This window comes from Tamandua tetradactyla, chromosome 3, assembly GCF_023851605.1.
Source record: "Tamandua tetradactyla isolate mTamTet1 chromosome 3, mTamTet1.pri, whole genome shotgun sequence".
Taxonomy (NCBI): Eukaryota; Metazoa; Chordata; class Mammalia; order Pilosa; family Myrmecophagidae; genus Tamandua; species Tamandua tetradactyla.
Genome location: NC_135329.1, coordinates 112,945,660 through 112,964,532, shown reverse-complemented (window position 1 = coordinate 112,964,532; position 18,873 = coordinate 112,945,660). Strand labels below are relative to the sequence as shown.

Genomic DNA, 18,873 nt, shown 5'->3' with positions numbered 1-18,873 from the left:
TGTTATATTGTGAGACACCTTTACTCACCTTTTTTTTCCTGAGCATTGGAGCCACTTGCTTACAAAGTTGATTAAAAATGATAAAATAAAAGATGAACTTAATACCTTTCTTAATTTAACCTACCACCTTTGGAAAAGTTCTTCATTTTCACCCCTTATCCCCACTTCCCCATGTGCTCACTGAGGCCAGGGAACAGGAAGAATTCAATGGAATCAGGTAACTGAGCCAACTGAACCAGGAATGGCATTTAAAACTGCATATCATGCATTTCATTCAACTACCAAGATACAGTGAAGTAGTACATTGTCTTCTTCTATGATGTAGATTTGCTTTTGTTCCTATTTGTATTTATTGACTTTTGTTACCAACACAGCTGCAAATTTCCTAAAAGAGATGCAACAATTCATTATAAGTTCACCGAGTTTCTGTGGAGCTCAGCAAAGTCTATATATGATGGACACTTTAATTGCTTAGTACCCTATTTCTACCCTCTCCCGTCTGTCTCACACCCCTATACCAAGTCCTTAGCCTGCTTTCCATCTTTTCATCCTTGGTGAGTCCTCAACACCTTCCACTCCCCCTGTCCCCCCCATTCATAAATATTGCTAAGAGCTAAGTCACCGATTCATATCAGAGGTCTATGCTCCCTCCATGCCACTCCACATGCTTTGATATAAAACTGTCCCTCTGTCATTTCTTCATCTCACAGACCCCCAAATCTACTTGAAAACACGATTTGTCTGTCTAATATTAGGGAGAGTTTCCATGATTCCTTTGTAGTCTCTATTACGTGTCTCTGCCCTGACTCTCCATTTGCATTGTCATTATTGCTATCATAGCACTTATCAGATGGCATTGCCATTGTTTGTTTGACTGTTCCGATAACTGCACAGTGAGCTCATTAGAAGCAAAGGACGATGCCTTTTACGCCTGGATTCCCAGCACCTAGAGACCTTGCAGGCACCGGTGGTCACAATAATAAATACTGTTTGAATAAATGAATGACTGAACGAGTGGATACTTAAATCCTTGTTTAAATCTTTATAAGAACCTGGAACAATTCAAATCAATCCCCTGCAATATGGACAGGTGAAAGGAAAAATGATTTGGGGTAAATGAGTGGCCCTATGCCACTAAAATTCCACCAATTAAACAACTGCTTCTTTATGAGGTTCTCTGATGCAGGTGAGATTTTTCTTGACTTAGTCATTGTGATATCCCTAATACATAGCACAGTACTATCTCTCTACACAGTGGATGAATACATGTTTGATTGAGTAAATATTGATGAAGTAAATATTGAATAATGATGATGATCTATGAGATCATAACAATGTCTTTTTAAAATATACATCTAAGCTTCCAGAAAAATGTCTTCTTTTTCTTCAACATTTTCTCCACAAATCTTAAGGATTCTAAGGGAGCTTTCTTGGATAATTTTTAGAACCATGGTGCTCAATGCTGGCAGACTGGCTGGCTTTTTTTTTTTTTTTTTTTAATTTGGATTCATCTGATTCATTTCTTTTCTCCACATTTTATTTTACATATTCTGTCCCCCTATTCTCAGTGGCAAGGAATGTTATTTGTCTATTCCCTACAATCAGTATGACACATTCAGTGTTGAACTGTAGGAGTCAGTGGTTCCCACAAATGTTTGGAAAAAGACATTTTCTGTAACAATTAGCATCTCAGAGGAGGTCCCTTTGTTTAGGTATGTACATTGGGAAATTGTGTTGAGTAGCCATAGATGAGATATATTGTCTTATAGGAACTTTCTTAGCATAAAAATAGAATACTGTTACCAAAAACATCTATTTATCTACTGAGAAAGTAAAAACCCTTCAACTCATCACAAAAAAAATTGATGTATGCATTCTCAGCTAAGAATGTTACCCTTTTAAAAAAAAATTTACAAAAAGACCTGTAGGTAGGCAAATATCTAGTATCAACAGAGATGTATTATTGATGTCTATTTCTCGAAAAGGAGAAGGGAAATGTAAAATGAAAAAGCTAAGAATTTTACACATAAAAAAGCAACATAATGAGCTGAAAGAAGTACTAGAGCAAGCAGAAGATAACTATGCATTTGTATTGTGGGTTTATACAAGGTATCATATTTAATTATTCTAATTAATTATGTCTATTTTATATTAACCCTGGGCCTGAAAGGAAGATGATCTATAAATTATAGTTTAGCAGATTGGTCATCTAGGGCTCAGATGGTTTAATCTTTGCAAGATTAAAGATATTTTTAGATCTAGGTTTGAGTCTACATGATAAGATCGAGGCTATACTGAAGTTCTTTAAACAGTGGCACTTCCTAAAACATGCATACTAAAGAAATGTCAACCAACCTTTAGATGCTAAATCTAGCTTCTTGAGCTATTTATCCAATGTCCCCTAGAATCCCTACTTGACATTAAGTGGCAAGAAAGATCAGCAATTTAACCAGATTGGATGCCAGCCAGTCTGCCAGCATTGAGGAAATACTCAGCAGACACAACTGTGCTTAGATACAGATGAGAAGAGCGAACACTCAGACAGTGCCTGTTTATCAACCTAGACAAAGCAAGAAAGCAGAAGACAACTTTTGATTAATGATAACAATAGTTGCAGAAAGAACAGCCTGGGCTATAGCCATGGGGACAGACACTGCAATTTTTTATGTGAAAGTTTCATGTTGTTCTCAGAATCATGAAATATAATTGCAAACAACTGGCTTTCACCTACACCACTGCACACACCAAAAGTCATGCTTTAAAAATGGAAATGAACTGAATATCATTAAGATTTTCCCCACATATGGATAAGAGAGGACTTGGCTTTTAATACTGACATTACACATACTTATGTCTTACAATATTTGCTCTGTTAATGCATTTGAGTTCTCCTCACCCTTCTTCTGATTCCATGCTCATTGGCAACCACCTGACCCCTAATTCAGCTTCTCAGTTACTTTGATAGAGAGAGTGGCAGACTTAAAAAATCAGTTTATCCCAGTATAGGTTTATGTATCAAAATTACAGTTTATACATCTGACTCTTATGAATTTTGTTACTGTGAGATAGTCCTTAGGTCTCATCATCTATGAAAATACTGATCATATTGCTAAATATGATTTTCTAGGCCCACACAGCTGAGATAAGCTCTAATCCTGGGAAAAAGAATGAGCCCTCTAAGATAATGTGACTCATAAAACTCTCTGAATAACTGCTTGATCTTTCTCTTGAGAACTTTGAATCACCTCTCTATTACTGGGCCGCTATAATTTTCAAACAGATTCATCATCTAATTATTTTTCAATTTAATATTGAAGCACCAGCTATATTTTTTCTGACATTTTAATGGCTCATGGTACTTTGTTTATACTTTTGTTTATTTTGGTTATTTCTATTAAAAAATACAGAAAGAATATCCACTACCCACTGAAATAGATATTTCTCTTTCTTCTTTCCATTGGTTTTCCTGGACATTCTGTTCAGGCTGCACCCTTTTCTTCTTCGGAATGCATTGCTTAGGCTTCTCTTCTCAGCCTCCAATTCTTTCTACACTGGCTTTGATTTTCTTGCTATATACTAGATCCTGTGAGCATGTATGTGATTTGCAGTATACATTCCATTCAGAACAAAGTCAAAACCAGAAACAAAGGAGACCCTGGGACAATAGCAGAGAGGAACTCAGTCCTTCTACCAGAACAAGTATTAAACAGAAAGAAACTATCTGAAACAGCTATTTTGAAACCCTAGAGGCCAGAAGAACACTGTATAGCAAGCAGGGAAGAGTGGGAAGAAAAGACTGATAAATTACAGAAAAAAACTATAATTTGTTCTCCATGCAGCAGCTACCAGCACCCGCTCCTACCCCCATAGCTGGTCCCTGTGGGGTCCAGTTCCTGGCTAACTGCTTCCGTCAGGAAAGGAAAAAAAACCCTCTTCCCCAAGAACAAGGATAGGCAGGGCTGATTGCTGATCACAGCTTTTCATCAGCTAATTCAGAATGTTGGGTTCCAACAAAGGCAGAGGCAGAATTTGCAGTGGAACCCATTGTTTGAACTCTCCTGGGACAGGGAGGAGGCAGTGGAATGTAAAGACACAGCACTTCACCAGTTTGCAGGGGACAGTTAGCTGAAGGGCTACATTTGCAAGGCAGGGCAGGAAAGCTCAGCTTTGGGGAGATGACAGAGAAGACTTTAGAGCCCTTCCTGAATCCCTCCTCAGGGCACTTCGGAGCTGGCCTGCACCCCCTTCTTTGGCCCCATATTAGCTGGTAAAATATGACTTCGGAAAGCCATTTCCAAGATTACCCTTCTCCCAGAACTTGCCCTCTAGAATGTGTAAAAACTGCAGAGATGGACAGTTTTGGGAAAATGTCTATTGGCTTCAAATACCTGGGAGAAGGTGGACTGGGAAACAGAGGGGACAGCCAAACTCCTGTAAACAGGGAAACTCCAAAACAACTAACAAGCAAAAGTTCAGGATATGACAGGCCCAGAAAGAAAGAGAAACCCCTAAGCACTGCATTTACCTTGGGCAGACCTTCCTGATAGGAGGGCTGAGGCATAAGAAAATCTCTATCATATCACCAGCTGATTCCAAAACCAAGAAACAGACACCTCAGGGAGTAAATCCCAGAACTAGCATTTTAAAATATTAAAATGTGTAGTGTGCAGCAAAAGAGTGTAAGACACATAGAGAAACAGGATTTGATGGCCATCCAAAGGAAGAGGATGAAAATACAGAAAACACCAATGAAGAAGGGACTGCAGGCACTCTGAATGAAACCTTTTTATAAATGATCTTAAAAATGCTTAAAGAGCTGAAGGAAAGTGCAGAGAAAAAATTAAAGGATATCAGCCCTGGCATCCTGGAAGTGATAAAACCTTCTTGGCCAAAAGGGTGAAGAGAAATGAAGCAAAATAAAGTTTCAGTGGCTGAAAGATGTAAAATAGAGTTGAGAGGTTATTCTGGAGGTATTCTTATGCAGTATATAGATATCCCTTTCCAGCTCTTGGTGTATTGGAGTAGCTAGAGGGAAATACCAATAGCCGTGATTCCTGAAGAGGACTGAATAACAACTACAGAGTTTATAGCTGTAACTCTGGGATTGTGAAAACCTTGTGACTGACACTGTTATCCAGTGAATGGACAGATGAATAAAAAAAAAGACAAAAATAAATAAATAAATAGGGGGAGCAGGATGTAGGATGTTTTGGGTGTTCTTTTTCACTTTTTACTTTGGTTCTTATTTTTATTTTTATTTTTTGGAGTGATGGAAATGTTCAAAAACTGACTGTGATGACAAATGCACAGCTATATGATGATATTGTGAACTACTGACTGTACAATTTGGATGATTATATGCTATGTGAATATATTATATATCTCTAGAAAATTGCATGTAAAAAAAACAAAAAAGGATATCAGGAAGAAATGAAGAAGCAATATGAGAGACCTAAAGGGAAAGAAATTTTAAAGGGAACCAAGCAGAATTACTGGAACTGAAGACCATAGCATAAAATTACCCAGAGAGTTTCATGAGCAGATTGGAGCTGGCAGAAGAAAGAATCAGTGAACTTTAAAGTAATATACTAGAAATGAGTCAGAATGAGGAGCAGAAAGAAAAAAGAAATATTAAAAGTGAAAATAGCCCAAGACAGCTAATTGACACAACCATAAATGCATTATGGGGGTGCCAGAAGGAGAAGAAAGAGAGAGAGGGGGGCAGAAGGAATAGTCAAAGAAATAATGACAGACAACTTTCCAAGCTTAGCAAAAGATGTAAATATGCAAAACCTAGAAATTCAAAGAACACCAAATAAATTAACATGAAGAAAAATATACCCATCATATATTTATCATACTATAAATGCAGAGGACAAGGAGAGAGTTCTGGAAAGTCCAAAGAAAAGCTATGTGTTATGTACAAGGATATCCCAAATAGACTGAGTGCTAATTTCTCATCAGAAACCACGGTGGCAAGAAGGAAGTGGGTTGAAATACTTGTAGTGCTGAAGGAAAACATCTGCAAGCCAAGACTGTCTTTCAAAAATGAGGGAGAGATAAAGGCATTTGCAGATAAGCAGAATCTGAGGGAGTTCATCATTACCAGAGCCACCCTGAAAACAATGCTCAACAAAGTTCTTTAGATTGAAAGGAAAGGACATTAGAGAGTGGTATAAAGCAGGATAAAAAAACAAAGACCCGCAGTAAAGGTAACCAACTGGGTGATATAAATGCCAGTATTTTTGCAGTGTATTGTTGGTATGTGTATTGGTTTAGTTTATGTGTCAACTTGGCCAGATAATGGTGCCCAGTTATCTAGGCAAGTACTAGCCTGTTACTGCAAGGATCAGTAAACTGTTTGCATCTATGGCTGATTACATCTACAATCAACTGAGGAGATTGTCTTCAGCCATGAGGGAGTTAATCCAATCAGTTGAGATTTTTAAAGGGAGAAGTGATGATGTCAGCCGTCAGAAGAGAGAGCTTTCCTCCCTACTTCAGCCAGCCAGCTCCTCCAAGGGAATTCATTGACAACTTTCATTGGAGGTGCTGCTTGCAGCCTGCCCTATGGATTTAGACTTGTGCATCCCCATCTTTGCATGAGACCCTTTTATAAAAAATCTTATAATATTTACAGATATCTTCTGTTGGTTCTACTTCTTTAGAGAACCCTGACTGATACAGCTTTGGTGCAAGGAGTGGGATACTGTGAGTTGCAAATACTAAGAATGTTGGAATGGCTTTATAAATGGATAAGGGTATGATTCTGGAAGAATTGTGAGGAGCTTGATAGGAAAGGCCTAAATTGCTTCGAAAAGAACTGCTGGTAGAAATATGGATGCTAAAGGTACTTCTAATGAGGCCTTAGACAGAAATGACAGATGTATCATTGCCAACTGGAAAAAGGCATTCCTTGTTTTAAAGTGGCAGAGAATTTGTTAAAATTGATCTGATATAGGGTAGAAGGCAGAATTTGAAAGTGGCAAGCTTGGATATCTAGTTGAGTTAATTTCCAAACTAAATGTGGAATATTCTGCCTGGCTTCTCCTTAGTTTATATAGTAAAATGCAAAAGGAAAGAGATAAGCTGAGAACTGAACCCTTGCATATGCAGAAATCAGAAAGTTTTAGTTTGGAAATTTTTGAGCTTTAGGAAAATGAGTTCTCTGGAATAGTATCCCACAAAAAGACTTGAAAAGATATCTCCCCAGAGAAGATATACAACTGGCCAGAAAGCATATGGAAAGATGCTCAACATCTTTAGCCATCTGGGAAATGCAAATCAAAACCAAAATGATTTCACACCCATTAGAATGAATGCTACTTTAAAAAAAAAACAGGAAATAAGAAGTGTGGATGAGGAAGCAAAGAAATAGAAACACCCATTCACTGCTGGTGGCAATGTGCAATGGTGCAGTCACTCTGAAAGACAGTTTGGTGGTTCCTCAGAAAGCTAAATACAGAACTACCATATGATTTGGCAATCCCACTACTCAGTATATACCCAAAATAATTGAAAGCAGGGACTTGAACAGATATTTGCACACTAATGTTCATAGTAATGCTATTCACAACTTCCAAAATATGGAAGAAACCCAAGTGTCCATCAATGGATGAATGGATAAATAAAATGTATATACATGCATGTATACACATGCACACATATATATATGTGTATATGTGCATGCACATATGTATGTATATATACACATACACACACACACACACCAGAATATTATTCAGCTGTTAAAAAGGAATCGTGTTCTAATATACGCAAGAATACGGGTGAAGCTTAAAGACATTATGTTGAGTGAAATAAGCCAGACAGAAAAGGACAGAATTGTGTGATGTCACTGATTTGAAATAAGGAGAATAAGCAAATTTATAGAGTCATAATCTAGGATATAGGTTACCAGGGGACAGAATGGTGATAGGATATGGGAGTTAAGGCTTAAAATATATAGGGTTCCTATTTGGAATGGTGGAAATGTTTTAGTAATGAATGGTGGTGATGGCAGCACAACACTGTGAATGTAATTGCCATCACTGATACATATGTCTGAATATGATTTAAAGGGGAAGTGGTGTTAGATTGTATATATGCCAATAGAACAAAATTTTTTTAAAAATCCATGGAACTACATTATACAAATACCTATCCTTAAATTAAAGCATAGACAATAGTTAGTGATACAACTGTAAAAATGTGCTATCGTCAATTGTGACAAATGTTCCACGTCAATTGAAGGGTGACGGTGGTGGGTTGATGTATGGGAGTCTCATATTTTATGTATGATTGTTCTGTAAACCCATAATTTCTCTAACAATAATAATAAATCCTGAAACAATTTCTCCTTAAAATCCAGCTTATCTGTATATTATACAAAGCGCTAACAGGTTTTTAGAAACATTTTTAAATGATTAATTTATATAAGGTTCAAGAATGAACTTTCATGCTTTTAGAAATGTGATATGAAGCTTTGCCTCATACAAATACATAATTTACTGAGTGTGCATACTCTTTAAAAGTGGCAAACCAGAATTTTTAAGTTTCATACAAGGATTATTTGTAAAGGGGAGTATAAATAAAGAAAAATACTTCTGCATCAAACATGAGGTGAGCCAAGAAATGGGGTATTAAAAATTCTCAAAGAAGCTACTGAGAATCTGGTTTCGATGTCAAGCCTCCGAGTTAGACATGGTTTGCTCATTGCAACCTATCTATACCCTTTAATGTGTATGTCGAGCAACACTTTCATGGTTAGTTTCTGTCTCTTTCTTTCTCTCTCTTGGGGCAAGAGAACATATCGGACTTTGAGGGTTCTGCCAAATGTCTTAAAGTGTATTCAAATGTTAGGAGTTTCTCCCCATCATTTTTAATCACCACCACCCCACCCACGTGAATTTCAGGGGAAATTTTATCCACATGTCCCTGATTTATTTATCCCAAACTCATTAAAATGTCATTCTGTAAAAGCTATTTGAAGTTTAAGAAGCCCCATCAGTCATTTTCCTGAGCCTTTCATCTGGCAACCAGTATGCTCTTTTGGTCACTGTTCTAGTTTGCTAGCTGCTGGAATGCAACACACCAGAGATGGATTGGCTTTCAATAAAAGGGGATTCATTTAGTTAACATATAGTTCTTCAAAGGAAAGGCAGCAAACTTTCAACTGAGGTTCTTTCTTACATGGGAAGGCACAGGACGATCTCTGGTGCTGGCCTTCTCTCCAGGCCTCTAGGTTCCAGCATCTTTCCCTGGGATGTTTCCTTTCTGCATCTCCAAAAGCCTGGGCTGAGCTGTGAGTGCTGAGATGAGGTATGCCGAGCTGCTTGGTCTGTGCTACGTTGAGCTCTCTCTTTAAGCACCGGCCAATTAAATCAAACATCCTTCATTGCAGCAGGCACACCTCCTAGCCCAAACATCCTTCATTGCAGCAGGCACACCTCCTAGCCGACTGCAGATGTAATCAGCAACAGATGAGCTTCACATGCCATTGGCTCATGCCCACAGCAATAGAACTAGGCACCTTCACCTGGCCAAATTGACACATGAATCTAACTACCACAGTCACTAACAAGAAATCCAGGTTCCGTTTGGGAGACAGACCAATGAAGGTGCCTCGTTGTAACTCAAGAACTTTCTTCGGTCTTCTAGAGGCCTTTTCTATATCCCACCTTCCTTTCTTCCTCCTCAATTTCTCTCTTCTTTTTCCATGAGTTCTATTTCTTTGAGTCTTTGATCTAAATATATGACTTGTTCTCTGCCTGTCATTGGAATTCAGTGAGAATGGCTTTCCTGGTTACTGTCTGGGCCACTTATCAGGTAATTCAGTTGTTCAGTTATAGCCTAATTTGGGACTGTACAATAGGGGAGAAAGGATTGTTCAATGTTACAAATATTTTTCCTTCTTCTTCTGTGTGTTCTTTTTCTCTACTCTAGATTTGAATCAACTTCAAATGTGGGTATAAATGACAGAAGTTATCACAATTTGTTTCTGTGCTTCAAACTCCTTCCCATCACTCTTCATGATGTGAACTGCGTTTCCCTCCCAACCGCTTTTCCTGCCTTATTTCCCTTGCTCACTATATTCTAGCCCCTAGGGCATTTTTCGGATGTACCACTTTTCCCCAGACCTTTGCACTTTGTTTCTTCTACTTGGAATATTTTCCTTGTAGTTTTTTTCCTTGGCTAACTCCTAACCATCCTGCAAATCTGAACTTCAATCCTCCCTTCATGCTACTTTGATGTAGGTTCTCCCTTTCTAATAGAAACTTGTTTTTCTTCTTTCATAGCACAGTTTCGTAATTTTTATTTCTAAACTTATGGGTTCTTTTACTTGTTTAGCTTCTCTTCCTCCCAGTTTGAATTGTACACACAAAACTTAGCACAGTGTCTAGTACAAGTATGGCCTCAACAAATATTTGTTGAATTAATAAGCATGCTCCTGCTTGGGCCAAGGAAAGGCATGTGAAACAATGAAATATTGAAGATAAAATTAAAATTATTAAATTATAAAGCTTATTATTAACTAACAACCAGCTTGAAGATTTGGAATGATGTTATTTCACAATCTAACCAAAGCAGAATTTTGAAAGACCCCAGAATTTGTGGAAATATTTGCAATTTAAGGATAGCATTATTTTCCCAAAGTAATGGTCCTTTCTTTTACAATAAGAAAACAGTGTATGTTCACAATGTCTTTCATCCTTAAAGCCTATACAAGTATTAATTAATCCAAAAAATGATATCTGGCTCCAAAAGGTAGAATCTGTGACTTAAGGTTTATCTGCAAAAGCCTGCTTTGCCCCTAAGCCATGGCAACTTCCTGAGCTCTGTCCTCGAAATCCTCCTAGCTCAGGGGGTAGCAGATATTCTCTAAAACCTGCCACAGGCTTTTGACTCCTGCAGGGCTATCCACAGACATGTCTTATATACTTCTGATAAAAATAAGGAGGATAACGATTTAGCATGTTAAAGACAGGGTTATTTTTCCTGAACATTTCTTTAGGGGTGAAACATAAAGTGCCCTGAAAATAAAGAATTTATGTAGTATCATAAAAAATTACAATGTGGAATATACAAGATCAGGAAGGAAAGGCATATTTATTTAAATATATTTAACAAATATACTTAAAACCTTCACTGCATGATAGCACTTGTTCAGCAACCACATGGATTCGCGCAAAGTGATTTAGGCCCTTTCCACTGAAAGAATGTGGATTTGCATACCATGTGGCATAAATGACATCACCTGTCAGTGAATTGGATACTTTCCAACGTGAGATTTTAGGCTCCAATAAGGAATGGATTTTTGTCAATATTCAAAAGAAATGCCTCATTCTTCTCTTTAAACATGCTGATCATAATCTATCTTATTAAATGATTAAGAGATATTAAGGGAGAAATCATAGCATCTATTGGAGCATATGTAATGGAGGGTTTCAGTTTTGTAAAGGGAGTCAAGGTTTTCACCAAGGAGGGTAGATCTTATGAATTCTTTACCTATTACCACTAAAGCCAAGGTGTCTTGTGATTCTTGGAAAATCAGAGATAAAAAAAATAAGATTTATATGGCACAAAATGTTGGAATAAGCTAAGGATCCATTTTGTAAAAATAATAACACCAACTTCAAAGATTTTATTATTTTATAAAGAAATTTGATATTTATTGTTTCATACATGGTAGCTCATCCTGCTATATACTGCCAAGGGAAACATGAAAGAACCCATGGAAGGCTCTAGAAACAACACTAGTAAATGAGGGAAACAAGGAGTGTAGCATGCTAGAGTTTTGGAGAAAATATGTAATGGAAACCTAGGTGGAAAGAGTCTGAGTCAGACGTCAAGAAAAACTTATAGGTCCTGAAACATAATTCAATTTTTGTACGAATGGCAATGAAAAGTTAAAAATTATTCAGAATTTGTTGTTTAGGGGAATTGGTAATTATTTTGGCATTGTCCAACCTAATGGAGAAAGTCACAAATAAGAATTTTGGGAGAAAGATAACCATTCAACTGTAATAAAACATTAAATAAGAAATTCAATTCAAATAAAGATTAAGGGATAAAAGGTGAATATTACCTTTGCTCACAAGACAAAGCAAGATAAACAAGTATTGAAAGAGGATCCAGTGAAAGTCGGGAGTAAGAAGTGAATTGAGTAGTAATTCCAAAGTGTGTGTGTGTGTGTGTGTGCGTGCGCTTACACGCATGCACGTGTGCCAGAAAGACAGAGAACAGAGAGATACATTCTTTGCAGAGAAAGAGATTGAGAGACTACAAACTAAAGAGCTAGCAAATTATTATATTTTCTTTTATTTGGCATTGTTCCCCAATGTCACCTTTCCAAGGTTTTCTGACTCCTGGATGTTTTTCAGCTTTTACTCTGGGTAAGACTGTAAGCCATGGAGGATTTTGAGCCAAGAAGCAACACGACCTGACTTAGATTTTAATAGGATCACTTTTGCTGCTGCGTTGAAATAAGCTATAGAGGGCAAGAGTGAAAATTAGGAAGACCAGTTAGAAGGCCATTGCAATGTCTAGAGCGTTGAGTATATAGATGTATTATCTATTAACATATTACCCATAAGTGGAATATTCAAAGTGGGTTTCACTTATTAGATATTGAGACTGCAGAGTTGAGAAGGCCATAAAATGAACAAATAACCTTCATGACGGTAGTGTAAATCAAGAAAACTATTTTTGAACATTCTATTTGTTTCTCTGATAAGAACCTATACTTTATATACATATATAAAGCATAACACATATAATTATTGAAATTAGATATTTGTTATTGATTAAAGTTGAATAGTAATCATAATTTGAATTAAAAAAATATATCCAATATCTATTTTGAAAAAATTGGGACACCTAAGGCACTCTTCAAATATAATTGCACCTATATATGTGACTACATGCACACACACACACACACACACACGTGTATATATATGTACGTATACTCACATAGTTCCATCTGCAATCTAACTTCTGTCACATTTCATTGAATATTTCAGAGCAAACACTCACTTATTCTCTATAGAACACAGCTGTTTATAATTACTGATATGGACTTTGCTCTGTCATCAAAATTACAGAAACATAATCACTTTACCATTTGGTGGATAGCCGCAACGGGCCAGGCATCTCATGAAGACCTCATACTAAAACAGCAAATGAGGTATGGCCCTCCCCTCTAATAGTTCCTTCAGCTTTATGAAGCCCTGGACACGGAGGAATTATTCTGTTACTGGGACAGGAAAGTAGATGGACAGGTCCTGAGGAAGGAACGCGGGGGTCAGCATGGCTGGGGTGAAATGAGGCACGAGAAGAGAGGGAGAGGTGAGGTCAGAGATGCATGGGCACTTGTAGGACCTGGTGGATGGCTGGATGTTTTTCAGCTTTTACTCTGGGTAAGACTGAAAGCCATGGAGGATTTTGAGCCAAGAAGCAACATGACCTGACTTAGATTTTAATAGGATCACTTTGGCTGCTGCGTTGAAATAAGCTATGGAGGACAAGAGTGAAAGTAGGAGGCCATTGCGGTGTCTAGGTAAGGAATGATGAGAAGTGAATTGATTCCAGATTTAATTTGAAAACAGAACAAGGGTTCCTTGGTGGTTAAGTATATGCTATGAGAGAAACAAAGGCATCAGACGATTTTAAGATTTTTGACTAAAGCATTTCACGAAATGAGGAAGACTTGGGAGAACAGATTTTGGGGAAAATTTGGATCTGTTTAGGATATGTTGAATCTGAGATGTATCATAGATATTGTATTAGTTTACTAAATGCTGCTTGAATGCAATATATCAGAAATGGAATGGCTTTTAAAAAGGGAATTTATTAATTTATTAAGTTGCAAGTTAACAGTTCTAAGGCTGTGAAAATGTCCAAATTAAGGCACAAACAAGATGTTACCTTCACTCAAGACAGACTGATGCTGTCTGGGACACCCTGCCAGCTGGGAAGGCACATCATTGGTATCTGCTGGTCCCTTGCTCCTGGGCTCCGTTGCTTTCAGCCTCTGTTCCCTGTGGGGGTTCCTCACTTGGCTTGTCTGGGACTAGGTTTCATCTCTTGGTCCCTCTTGGCTCTCTCCAGTTTCTGGCTTGCTTAGCATCTCATGGAAAGCAGATGACAATGTCTGCTGGGCTCTGCATTTCCAAATGTATGGGTCTTGTGTTGGCTGTCTTAGCTATGTCTCTTCTCCAAGATGTCTCTCTTTTAAAGGACTCCAGTAAACTAATCAAGACCCACCTTGAATGGGAGGAGTCACATTTCCCTCTATTCAAAAGGTCACCCTCATATCTGGTGTGCCACATCTCTGTGGGGGGATCCCACCCTACAATATTGAATGAGGATTAAAGAACGTGGCTTTTCTGGGGTGCACAATGGTTTCAAACCAGCACAGACATATAAGTGAATACGTCACGATGCACAAACTGGAGCTTAGGGCAGAGGCCCATATTGGAGGTAGAAATTGAGAAGCGGTTAGTGTAACACTGCATGAGATTCTCCAGGGAATGACCAGGAAGAGAGAGAAGTTACACTAAGCCTTCAGATGCAACCACGGTTCTAGCTGCCAACTGACTGCAGCCTTTAAAGAGACCTTGAGTCACAGGAACTTGCTAAGCATGTCAGGATGCCTGAACCGCAGAACCATGAGGATGGTTTGCTTTAAGCTGCTAAATTTGGGTTGGATTATTTTTTGTAGCAATAGATAAATAACACAGTATTGAAATAATCACTTACCAATTGTTCCAATGGAGGGATGACATCCTTCAAGACATGCTGTGAATGATTCCTTCTGTGCCGGGATATCTGCAAAAAAAATGATTTGATACTTATTCTTTGCCTTTAAAAAAAAAGCATTAAATGTTTTAAAAGAGCAAGCAATGGTGGGTATTAAAAATATTTTGATTCACTCAAGGAGATACATAAAGTAGATATAAAAAGATAAGTAAATGTTTTGGACATTGAGTGATTTCAACAAAATGTGTACCCAAAGACGGTTGCAACAATATTTCACATCACGTATATGCCTTTCTTACACAGTGTCCTCGTCAGGCCTCCTGTCATGTGCTTTCCTTTTGAATTATGTGGGGTATGAAATATGGAAAAATCCCACAAACATAGTGATTGAAGGACTGAAGTTTGGCAAACAAAGTTTGATGGGAAGGCAAAGGAACAGAAGAGAACATTCACTGACGGAATGCACACTTATTTCACCCTTGAACGTTTCATGGCAGAAACAATCACTCATGTTCAGAAACAATAAAATGACTGTTCTCTGCTAACATTTATTGAGCGCTTTTTATTGGTCAGGCATTCTTCTAAATGTTTTGCATATATTGGCATATTTAATTCTCATCCAAATCTTAAAATTGGTAACATTACACCCTTTTTATAAAGCAGAGACAGTCAGTTTAAGTAGCTTTGAAAAGCGATAGCTAGTAAAAGGCATGATATTTTAACCCAGACCTATCCTCTCAACTACTATTCTCTACTGTTTCACCAGCAGTATAAAACAATGCATAAAGTGAGACATTAGATTCTTGGGGAATTACAAAGTTGAGATTCCCTGTGTGCACGGAGAGGATATTTCTAAGATAGAAGTTTGAAGAGTCAAAATTATAAATTTGTCCACATTTACACAGGAAATTAGAAATTGTGTTTCGAACCTATAATGAAGCATTTTAACATTTCTTTAGGGGAAGTAATATGGCTGACCATTCCTAAATCAGTAAGCTAGCTCATCTATCATGCTCAACTAAGTTATGAAGTTAAAAATACATATAAAGTTCTCATCACTTGCCTTTTGCTTTAATGCTCTTCTCAGTAAATCATTAGGTACCGACACACGCGCCATCCCAAGGCGGGTGATCCTGACTGAGACTTATGAATTCAGGAAGTTCCAAATCCAAACTTGTCTCATGGACTCACGTGGTTATCAAGAAGGGTCAGGGTAGTTCAAGCAAGGTTTCTCGATAGACTTAATTAAAACAGGAATTACAAAGAGAACTCGGGGTCAAACAAAATTTCATGAGATAAGTCTGAACCAAATAAAGGCTCGCTTAATTCACAGTCTAAATAGCAGAAAATCCTGTTGTATTTATGTATTTTCAACAGGCTGATTATTCTCATCTGACAGTTTCACAAATTGTCATGGGGATGTTTTAAAACTCAGTTTGAAAAATATTCTGGTTTAGCACATTAAGTGTTCTTATTTATTTATGTATTTTTTTCATGGGCAGGCACCGGAAATTGAACCCAAGTCTCCGGCATGGCAGGCGAGAACTCTACCTGCTGAGCCACTGGGGCCTGCCCTGAACCATACATTTTTTAGCCAGAATACATATTTTTATTGATTGTTCTAATTTCTTCTCAAGAAATACAGAAATTTTAAATGTTTCTGACATCAAAAAAAGTCTACATTTTTTTCAGCAGTTTGCTTCTAGGTGAAGTCTCAGAGTACTCGTAACTGTGGATTGAATTGTTTGATCTTAAGTCCTTTGCAGTTTCAGAGGAATTGACAATTAATTATTGAATTTTGAAAGCTTGAGAAGCAGTAATTTATTAACAGTTGCTTCATGCAACTTCATTTTAATAAATTATTTTCTTTATTAATTTCCAAATCAATTCTTCTGAGGAAGTCTTAAAAATACGATTTTGATATATGCCTGCCTTCTTTTTTGTTTCTAAATTTTATTAAAAAGCATACGGGGGGTGCAAGGGTAGTTCAGTGGTAGAATTCTCACCCACCACGGGGGAAACCCAGGTTTGATTCCCAGCCCATGCACTTCCCAAACAAACAAACAAGCAAACAAGTGAAAAACCAAATAAACAAAAATTCAGCAAATGGTGTGCAATAAGGGGATACCACCACGGAAAAAGAATGAAATGTGACCTCCGCCGTACAGTATAAAAAAAAGAAAAACGCATACAGAGCCTCCCTCTAAACATGAGTGGACGTGTTTATATGTCTACCACATATTAAATGTTCACAGCTTCATTTTTCGCTAAGTTTCATACTCTTAAATTATGAATTGTTGATTTTAATATCATTTCACACTTTCCATTTACAAGACTCATAAATTGTTACCTTCCAATTTGCTTCCAATATTTTTGCAAAAAGAGGCCTTAACAATTTAGTTTATCTGGCCTATTAATTAAGAATGCCAAGTAGTTCCTTTTGAAGTGGCGTGGTTATATTTTAAAGCGTTTTTCTATCACAATACTCTGCACCCATCAGAAATGGAGCTTTCATAAATGAATTGAATTGGAGGTAATCCTTTCTTTGGAGAGAAAAAGAATATCAGACCTCATCTTTTCTTGTTGTTCTTGCCATCTTTTTCCAGTGGTGCCGCCTTCCTATTGTATGATGGTACTCTGTAAATAGAAATGCTTTGTTGCTACCACTGGAAAAGAAAACTGAGCTATAATTGTCTTTTGATTTGGATTCTTTTGAACCCAAAATCTGCTTCAACTTTATCACTGAAATGCTCTTCGATTAAATCTGTTTTGCCTTTTTTTTCGCCACCTACCTCTTTCCCCACCTCCACCCCTGCTTCTCTCCTCCCAGTACTTTAGCTTTCTATTGGTGCATAGCAGAGAAGAAAAATGAAGTATTCAGAATGTGCAGTGCATATTTTCCTTTAAATTCCTTTTAGTCTTATTAGAATATGCATCATGATTAAGTTTTTCAGATGTCTTTTCCTCCAAAAAAAAAAAAAAGAATTAAAAAATCATTTTTTCAAAATGCCTTCATTTTTTTATTCCATTCTTTTTTTTTTTTTTCATTTTTATCTATTTAAAGAATATGAAACTGATGGGTGGACTCAGTACTTGATATATTACATACTGTAAAAATAACAGAATTTGGGCATATTATTTTCCTTGTGTAGGAGGGTCTACTATGAAAGTTATACATAAACATGAAACATTCCACATAGCTCTTATTTTAAATAGATTACCATTTTTGATGAAAGTTTATATCTTGTGGCTTAGAATTGAAATAAAATCACTTGAAGAAAAGCATTAGTTTGTTCCAATATTTTCACAGAAGTACATTCTCTGAGGCATACCTCCCATTAGCAACTTTCCCTGGTTACTTGGATAAAAACAAGAAATAAATCCATGGCTAAGTTTAGTTTTTTTCTTCACAGTTTCTCAAAAGTTGCATGCTTGTGTGTGTGTGTGTGTATGTGTGAGCATCCCAATTCTTACATTCAAATCTTCATGCTTTGCCAAATTCTTTTTCTGAAAGCTATCACAGTAAGAAATTTTGGAAAATTGGTGAAGTTTATTTCTTCTTTTAGAACGTGGAGACTTGGCCAATATTTCCTGTACTCACAACAATTTGATTGTTTAGAAATAATACACATCAATCTAAGTGATAGCTATATTTTAACCACGTGTCTGTGGTAGGTAACTGCTTTTCAGATAAAACAAAGTTAAGATCGAAGGACTTCACCTTATGTAGCTGTTAATCTTTTAGTTTTACTTCTATGAAGAAACACATAAAATTCATACATGTCTCACAATGATTCTACTACTACCTTAACATGTCTTTTCCTAGTCCTAAGGTGGCAGTTATATTTATCAAAGAAAGATCAAGTTCTTTTATTTTGATCTTTAGTAACATAATAAGTAAATTATTTACTTTTATGTTGTCCTCCCTCTGCCCCCTCCATGCACAGCATTATTCAGTGACCATTTTGGGCTTCCATAAGCTAATGTCATTTTGCTTTTTGGTTCCAGGGAGCAGGGGGCACTTCCCTAAGCTTCCTGAGGCTGTCTATTGTCAGAAATCTGACACTTTTTATTATCTCTTTTATCCCCTACAGAAATGAGAGGAAAATATTC

The 18,873-nt window shown here is 37.1% G+C and overlaps 1 protein-coding gene across 2 annotated transcripts in view; it reads right to left on the bottom strand.

Moving 5' to 3' along the window:
* Positions 1–18,873, bottom strand: part of ARHGAP15 (Rho GTPase activating protein 15) — a 612,447-nt gene that overhangs the window by 520,479 nt on the left and 73,095 nt on the right. For both annotated transcript variants that reach the window (XM_077153695.1, XM_077153696.1), the window contains exon 3: positions 14,761–14,829. In XM_077153695.1, coding sequence (XP_077009810.1) covers positions 14,761–14,829 — 69 coding nt within the window. The remainder of the gene's footprint in view (positions 1–14,760; positions 14,830–18,873) is intronic.